At 37.2% G+C, this 9,579-nt stretch overlaps 1 protein-coding gene across 1 annotated transcript in view; it reads right to left on the bottom strand.

Annotated features, from left to right (window-relative positions):
• Positions 1–255: 255 nt before the first annotated feature.
• The window catches only part of CCDC171 (coiled-coil domain containing 171), a 399,166-nt gene continuing 389,842 nt past the window's right edge, over positions 256–9,579 (bottom strand). The window contains exon 26 of the mRNA XM_030920340.1: positions 256–661. Coding sequence (XP_030776200.1) covers positions 434–661 — 228 coding nt within the window. The 3' untranslated portion in view covers positions 256–433. The remainder of the gene's footprint in view (positions 662–9,579) is intronic.

The following is a 9,579-nucleotide window of genomic DNA, read 5'->3' as shown; positions in this document are numbered from 1 at the left end:
CATGGCCGGGCTGCCATGAAATGACAGGAATCATTGGCATACATTTCAAATAGCTCTCTCAATCCTATTAAAGCATTGCAGTCCTGCTTTAAAATAGACAAGTATGAAACAACTTTGATAGATAGAGACTAAAATGGCTTATTGATTTTTTTAAGTCTGAGGGAAATTACCCAAAATGTGTCATTCCTTAACATTTAAAAATATGTTACATAAAAATGAGCAACTGTGATAATAAATAAAACTTGGAGAGAAAAAAGTTGGCTATTTCATTATTCAAGGAGACAGAGCTACCAGAATACATCAAGATATCACACAAATTTTTTAAATCCACTGCCACTTCTGCTGAAACAAAAGTCAACTGATAAGAAAATTCCCATTCAAAACAATTTTAATTGTACTGTTAACTCTTCCTCCATTTTTAAATTTCATGAAGTCATAATCCAATCTGAGTTGGTCTGTTGGCATTAGCAGACATAGTCACTGGAGAGGAGTGAGATGATGTCAGAGCATGGGGAACAGTATTTATAAATGTCTCCTTTAAGAAAGTGTAAGTTGTATCAAGTTCAGCTTTCAATGGTAAGAAATCCCCAATACCAGTTGTGTCAGCAGGAAGAGGAGCTCTTGAAGGAATGGAGAGATTTGAATGGTCTCGTGATCCTATCTGTGACATACAAAAGAAAAAAATAATAAGCATAGAGTTGAAAACTCTCAAACAGAGCCTAAAACCATAAACAGGCAAGTAGACTAATAATCATTAAAATATAAAATGAGATGGAAATTACTATTTCAATAATCTGTATGAGAATATATAAATAGTAAATTATTTTCCAAGTGTGACTGAATCCCTTATTTGCTCTTTTATGACTTTTCTAGACAACAGGAATTTATCTAAACACTAAATCTTTGTGGAAAACTCTTTATAAAGTTATCACGTCAAAGAGTCAAAACAATCAGGGATTTTTACCTTGACTTCAGTCCATTGGCAACTTACAGAAACCGATGCTAATAGCATTTATTTCATTATGCTATATAATAAGTGCCATATAATATGGAAGATTAGATTGCTTAGAAAATAAACTATGAGTATTTATGTTTTTTAAATCTATCCGTTTTATTTACTTGACAAAAGTAGCACAAAGAAAAATAAGCCAATCCCAGTGACCTCTAGAAAATGGCATATTAAGATACAAAATTCTAATGATAACTCTTTGGGTTTACTTTAATAATAATGCCACCACCCTGTTTTTTCTTTCAACTTTATTACTTTAGGTTCGGGGGTACATGTGCAGATTTGTTACATGGGTAATTACTGATTTAAGTCACTGAGGTATGGTGTACAAATGATCCCATCAGCCAGGTGGTGAGCACAGTCCCCGAGAGGTAGTTCTTCAACCCTCTCCCGCTCTCGTAGTCCCTGGTGCTCAGTGTCTATTGTTTCCACCTTTATGTCCATGATACCACCCTGTTTTGATAAAGACTATTATAAGTATTTAGAAATCATGTGTCAAAATAAGGGAATGAATAATTTGTCATATATTTGAGAACACTGATGGTATCCAGAAACTGTTGGAAATTAAACTTAAAAATGCCACATAGTCATGAAATACTGGATAACAGAATTAATATTTTGATAAAGCTACTCATTTAAGCCTTAAGTGACATCAGTATCTAGTAGTTAATATTTAACATGAAGAAGTCTTAGCAGTACAGCAGGTAAGCATTATTTTATGACATTTAAAGATGACAGGAAAATAGTGATCAATTGTATGACATAATTTTCCAGATTCCCACAAAATAAATGCTGCTGAAATAACAAGTCTGGTTATAAGTATCTCCACTAAAAATCATACTCTATATTGCAGGGTTTTTTAAAACTTTCTAGTAGATCCCCTTACAGTTTTGATAACAAAATAATGTAAACCATAAGGTCTGCTTTATTATGTCATGTTATACAAAACTGTTTCTACATGTAAAAACAAGAGGGAAGCTATCACTGGCTTTAGGAAAGTATTAGAAATTCAACTGTTGTATGTGTTACCATTTTTGTGGATTTTTTTAAAACTACAACTGGAGAAAAAATCAATGTCTGCATCTAACACCTAGGTCAGCAATTTTCTTTGATCTTTGTTCTTTTGATTTCTTGATACTCTACTGCAGGCCTATAGCTGACGGAAATCATCTCTTTTTATACTGGAAGTTCGGAAACACCTACAATGGTCACTTGAAATAGCTCTACGAAGGACAAGGTTTCCCAATGGAGGGAAAACAACTTTCAAAATCATGTGCTGACCCTGATTCGTAGTATTCATGAGGTTTTGCTTGCAGAACCTTCATGCTGGGCCTGACCATCTCAGTTCAGAACCTGAACAGAGGCATCTCATTACATCAGAGGCTAGAGGTGCACACAGCTGCACTTTTACTGCTGCTACAATCATTTTTTAGCAGTGTCATTACTGGATTGACTTTGCAGCTATAAACATTACAGTGCCATCTACTAAGTTCTCATTCTGTCAGGCCTGGGGGTTAGGGGAATGCTGGAAGAGCAGGAAATGGTGGGGCCTGATTTTCTTCTTAATAAACATAGTTATAGCCATAGTATTCTTTATTATAATACAATATTGTCAGAAAAGACTTCAAACGTTTGTTTTGATACATTTTTGTACTTCAAGTTCTGGTCTAACTATGTATGGAAAATAGAGGGGTGTGCAGAATCAGTCCAAGGAAGGTCAGATATCTGCTGGGGGTATTTTCTTCTTGATGTTTAGAGAAAGGTGACCATGCCAAACTGACCAACCATTCCTGTTTTGTCAATATTAGTGATATGCATAATTTACTCAAACTTATATGCTGTACTTAAAGTTTACCTTTTTGTTCTTGTGAATCCATCAACCTAACACATTACAAAGTTAGGAAGGCAGTCCTTTAGGGAAAGTCTCTACTAACTGCTCATTTCTCTTTAATATTCTACAGATCTTGGTACCCTACAAAAAGGTCCCTCTTTTGCCTTTTCTCATCCTACTTTTTCTAATATGTCTATTTTCCACTACATTGTCTGAAAGCACCCTTTCATCTAATATAACATTTTTTACTAAATAACCTTGAAATGGGGTGTTATTTCCCTAGTATTTCAAATTAGTCTCACTTTTTGCACACTATTTTCTGACCTTATGTCCTAAACATGGAAAATAATCTAAAAATCTCCAGAGATGAAAAAAAAGAGACAGAGAGAGAGATATATCCTTTAAGTCTTGTATTCCCCAAAAGTATAGTCTCTACAAAGTAAACAGAGTTACTTTTGTATAAAGGAAAACAAATGACTGCTTTTGCTACTGGGATTATCTGCTGTACTGCTAGAAAAAAAAACGTTTTTCATGAAATGAGGTAAAGTCTGATTTTAAGTCACTTAAGAGCTTAAAAAAAAAGCCACCGGCTGGGGGTGGTGGCTCATGCCTGTAATCCCAGCACTTTGGGAGGCTGAGGCAGGTGGATCACCTGAGGTCAGGAGTTGGAGACCAGCCTGGCCAACATGCTGAAACCTTGCCTCTGCTAAAAATACAAAAATTAGCTGGGCATGCGCCTGTAATCCCAGCTATTTGGGAGGCTGAGGCAGGGGAATCGCTTGAACCCAGAGGCGGAGGTTGCAGTGAGCCAAGATCGTGCCACTGCACACTGCACTCCAGCCTGGGCAACAGAGCAAGACTCTGTCTCAAACAACAACAACAACAAAGCTAGCAACAATTCTGGTGAAACTTTGATTTGAGAATGTGATGTTAAAATAACAAGTAAATATGAACTGTTTTTCTTGTTATAAATATCCAGAATAATATCCAGAAATACATAATACTTTTGTACTATTTTAATGTAACAGAGAGAGTAAAGGACAGTTAAATAACTTTTTGTCAGAGAACATTAAAAGTTAGTGTGCACCACCTGATCTTATATTTTAAATCTGTAAAGCCCATGGTCATATAAACTACTTTTAAAACCACTGAGGTGTTCTGTCTCTTACGTAAATCTAAATTTAGGCAGTTTTTCAAAAGGAAATTAGGTGCCTGAAATAAAAGCTAGGTGTCATGTGAATCTTTATGGAAGCACTTTTATTTACTCAATAAGCTATAAATGATTCTATTTGAACTGCTATAGTCCATCAGCTAAATACATATTCACAATACAAAATGTGTCTACTAAATTTCTACATTTTAAAAATCTTATGAAATACAGTAATTGGACACATCCAATAGCCATTTTTCAAGGCTTTAATATCTTAATTTTCCACAAATGTTTTTCAAACAAAAATAAATAAATAAAGCATTAGTCTAATAATAAAATAACCACCCAATAAATTGTCTGTAAATCAAAGTCTTTTTGCCGACCAAGGCTTCTGAAACCAAGCCATTTGTCTCCTGTGTAACATTTATGATCAAGTTAAGTCTTCTAGAATTTAGTATTATAAAAAGTGAGGAAAAATGTGATTTAGTAAGCCTTAGTAGTATTGCATGGAGATTATACTAAGCACATAGTGTGGTGAAAAGAATACTAGACTGAAGATCAGTGGACTCTAGCTTCTCCTCACAGCTCTTTTACAATCCGACTAAGTCATTTGGGGCAGGTAAATTAGTCCATCCAAATGAGGGGCTGGACTCTTTCCAGCTTTGAAATTCTACAGGTCTGCCATAATTCCATGTGTGGGAGCATATACTATATAAACCCTAACTTTTTTGAGGGACATTAACCCAGAATCAGTTTCCCGAATATAATACTGGAGAGGATGTAGATTTACCATTCTTAAGGGGAAAGAATACATATTGCACATTGCACATTGTTCTAAAATAAAGCCAAACAGATAACAAGATTAGCCACAATTTCAATGATGTGGCTTCATTCAATTAGATTCTATAGTACTCTTTTCATTACTTCAAACTCCATGATGATGTTTTAAGCCTTGTAAATTACTGACTGCTTTTAAGTAGTCTGCACAGCTCCACATAAACAGATGAAGAAATCAAATCACCCACCAGAGGGTGTTACAGTGAGGCCCCCTTGCCATTTCTACTTTGGTTCCTAATGTGCTCTTACCACCAGAGTCTCAATATTCAGTGTCACAAAGTTTTCTTTCTTCTAAATACTTCAGGTTAGTTAGCCAAATTCTACCTGTCAATTTTCCAGTTGTCATGCTGGCCTCATAGGACACTGTAGTTTACACAGTAAGAGTTGGCAAAAATCACATAGTTTTCTCTTGTGGAATACTCAATTTTATATCTGAGATATATACAAATAAAAACATACATTCACCTTATAAATATATACACACATATACTTGATATATCATATAAATATATATATATACACACACACACAGACAGACACACATCTGCTATCATGCCATCCAATATTTATTTCTCATACAGTAGTTACCAGTTCTAACTTTTAGCTACCAATAACAAGCTTGTAGGAATATTTTATGCATTCTTCTCCCTGTAAGTCATTAAACCTTAGTACAGACTAGTTTTACTATCTTACTGACATCAAGGCATAGGAAGAAATGTGAGTTAATGGAAAAATGCAAAGAAGTTGCATTAGGAAACACCCTAAGAGCCCAGCGTGCCTAGAGATCTAAAAAGGACAATCACAGAGGTAGAAACAAATCAGAAAAAAGGGGTAGAATGTATTAACAGGAAACTTGATTCATATCACAACAGCTCTGTCCTCAGGCAGACACTCAGCATTCTATCTGGTTCTAATTCAGCCTTGGCTACTTTTTTATGTGGAATATTGATTGAATCAATGGTTTTGATTCTTCATGCTTCCCTATAACCATGCCCTTGCTCTTGGCTTCCCTGTCCAGCCTCATCTACCATTTCCTCACTTGTACTGTGCAAGCCAGGTACATGGAAACTTGTGAGTCCCTAATAAGGACATTCCATAGTTCACATCGCCCTCCAGTCTGTCCACTTCTGCTCTTTGTTGGGTGAGTCCTCCACGTTTCAAACTCCGGCCAAGGTCTGCCCCTTTCTTTTTTTTTTTTTTTTTTTGAGACGGAGTCTTGCTCTGTCACCCAGGCTGGAGTGCAGTGGCCGGATCTCAGCTCACTGCAAGCTCCGCCTCCCGGGTTCATGCCATTCTCCTGCCTCAGCCTCCCGAGTAGCTGGGACTACAGGCGCCCACCACCACGCCCGGCTAGTTTTTTGTACTTTTTAGTAGAGACGGGGTTTCACCGTGTTAGCCAGGATGGTCTCGATCTTCTGACCTCATGATCCGCCTGTCTCGGCCTCCCAAAGTGCTGGGATTACAGGCTTGAGCCACCGCGCCCGGCCTGCCCCTTTCATGAGGCTTTCCTGGATCCTCTTCCCATCCTTCCCCAACTACAGCTAACTGTAACATCCAATCTCATTTTTACATTCGTTCATGAGCACTTATTTTACTATTTTTTCACTTATTTGTATATCCTTATATTTCCCCTATAAAACTACGAGCACTTAGTGTGATGGAATCATGACTTTGTACACCTAGCACTTAGCAGAATATCTGGGACTAAATAAGATTCCTAAATGATGAATGAGTGAATGAACAAATGACTTATATTATTACTTCATGGTCTTGGTGTTTTATTGTTATTTCACACATATACAGATTATGTCACAATTAGATTTAGCAAAGAATAATGGAAAGAATATGGGCTTTGAAAGTGGAAAGAAACTTCATTCTGCCATTTACTAATTATGTGATCCTTGACAAGTTACTTAACCTGTGTCAGCTTGTATCCTTATCTGTAAAGGAGGAAGACTAATTCCTCACAGGGCTGTTATGAGGATTATATGGAATAATATACACGAAAATGTGTAGCATAGAGTAGCTCCTCTTCTTCACTTCTCTTTTTTACTCTTCTCAAATGATATAAATTCTAACTTTACAATTATAGTCAATATGTATTGAGCACGTCAGGCACTGTGCTAGATTTCGTTTTACAGGCATTATCTGAATTCTCACAGTGACTCAATCAGAAAGCACTACAATTATCTTCATTCTACAGTTGAAGAGACTAGGGCTCAGAAGAGCAGAATAAATTGCCACAGGTTGCACAGCTTGCTAATGGTAGAAAGGGATGTGAATCTTGATTCCTCTGACTCTCCTATTCATATGCTTGACCACTACCTTACCATGTCGGCCAAAGAAGATATAGCCTAGCCTCAGGCTTGTTTTATATCTAGAGGAATTCCATCAACAAAATAAGGGCTCAACAAACCTCTCTGAAAATAGAAAATAAAAGTACATAGATTGTGTTAGAGGCTAAAATAAATGTTTATATTTATTTTATTGTAGTCCAACATTTGAATGCCCGTGGTACTTACTGGAGTAAATACATACATCTCATGGAACTTACACAAAAATGAAAGTTATAGCCCTTTCATCAAAGGAGCTTACATGTTGTTATATTCAGAAACAAAATGAGGCACTGAGGTTTTAAATTACACTAGAATATTTAAGGCCAGGCGCGGTGGCTCATGCCCGTAATCCCAGCACTTTGGGAGGCTGAGGCTGGCAGATCATCTGAAGTCAGGAGTTTGAGACAAGCCTGACCAACATGGTGAAAACCCATCTCTGCTTAAAAATACAAAAAATTAGCCAGGCATGCTGGTGGGTGCCTGTAATCCCAGCCACCCGGGAGGCTGAGGCGGGAGAATCGCTTGAACCCGAAAGGCAGAGGTTGCAGTGAGCTGAGATTGCGCCATTGCACTCCAGCCTGGGTGACAAGAGTGAGACTCTGTCTCAAAAAACAATTAATTAATTAAATTACACTAGAACATTTAAACTTTAATTTTAAATTACTTCAAGATATCTTGTGCCTGACAAAACAATAAGTCCTATTTTCTTCTTCAGGATGTTTAGATTTCCTGATGTGGTTGAGGTTAGAAAAAGAGTTGAAGAATTCTCCCAAGTGGCTTTTGTTCTTTCTTTTCCTAGTATTCTTCATACCCTTGTGCTTGCAGTCTGTTGCTGACCTGACAATCCTGACACAACTGATGGTAGAGAGTGCCAGAAATGGCCAGAAAACGCAAAGGAAGCATTTTCCCCTCTGTCTTAGAAACATACACTCCCAAATAATTCAGAGAGAATTGAAGATGTAAATAAGTTTATGCACTCAAATATAGGAAAAGAGACAAAAACCAAATAAATAAAAGCAAGCATACCATATAGAAAAATGCTACTGGCCGGGCGCAGCGGCTCAAGCCTGTAATCCCAACACTTTGGGAGGCCGAGACAGGCGGATCACGAGGTCAGGAAATCGAGACCATCCTGGCTAACACGGTGAAACTCTGTCTCTACTAAAAAATACAAAAAACTAGCTGGGCGAGGTGGCGGGCACCTGTAGTCCCAGCTACACGGGAGGCTGAGGCAGGAGAATGGCGTAAACCTGGGAGGCGGAGCTTGCAGTGAGCTGAGATCCGGCCACGGCACTCCAGCCCGGGGGACAGAGCAAGACTCTGTCTCAAAAAAAAAAGAAAAAAAAAAAGAAAGAAAAATGCTACTGAAAGTCTGAAATGACAAACTGGTGAAAATATGTGGAACACATAGAAACCCCATACAAGTAACTTTCTTAATTTACAAAAGGCTCATGCAGATCAACTGAAATAATGTAATTAGAAAATAGGCTGAGGGTAGCATATTTATTAAGACTGAGTTCAGTTGTAAGAGAAAACTCTAAATGCTATTGGCTTAAATAGAAGTTTATTTCCCTCTGATAGGGCTATATAAAGTTTTCAAGAATCCAGGCTGCTTCTATCTTGGACTCCATAGCTCAGTACATGGCTTTTAACTCATGATCAAAAATGGCTGCTCAAGTTCCAGTTAATATGTCTGCATTCTAGCCAGAAGAAAGGAGGATGGAACAAAGAAGGAGGCATTGCTTCCGTTTACAGACACTTCCTAAAATTGCACAATTTTACTTACATTCCATTGACTAGAACTTAGGTCACATAACTAATTTAGCTTTCAGAGAGTCTGAGAAATGTAGTTTGTCTGTTTGTTTGTCTCCTGAGCAGCCCAGGTAACATTCAGAGGCTCTATTACCAAGAAAGAGAGAGAAAAAAGATATCAGGAAACCACTGCCAGGCTCTGCCTCATGTACAAACTGGATGTCTGATGGGGGAGAGAGTAGTATAATAACCAAAAAACATATGAAAAGGTGCTAAACTTCATTCATAAGTAAAGAACTATAATACAACACATCCCAATTAAAGATTACTTTTCATATATCAAATGGGCAAAAACTTAGATGTCTGATGATCTCCACTGTTGAGAAGAGGGAATCAGGCAAACTTTTGCCATGTAGTTAGGAATATAAGCTCGTGCAACGTTTCTGGAAGACAAAAATTTAAAGGTCCTTTGACCTAACAATTCCACTGCTAGGCATTTCTTCTATGGCTACACTCAAAAGAGTTCACCAAGGTGAGCATATGTTCACTGAAGCATTTTTAGATAGATAAATAAAACATTTTAAAAATAAAGCCAGAGGTCCATCAACAGAAGGTTATTTAAGTGAAGTATGACACAACCATATAATACAACTATTTTTAAAAT

The sequence above is a fragment of the Rhinopithecus roxellana genome, chromosome 16 (assembly GCF_007565055.1).
Source record: "Rhinopithecus roxellana isolate Shanxi Qingling chromosome 16, ASM756505v1, whole genome shotgun sequence".
NCBI lineage: Eukaryota > Metazoa > Chordata > Mammalia > Primates > Cercopithecidae > Rhinopithecus > Rhinopithecus roxellana.
Note: the sequence above shows the minus strand (reverse complement) of the source record. Positions and strands in the feature narration are given on the sequence as shown.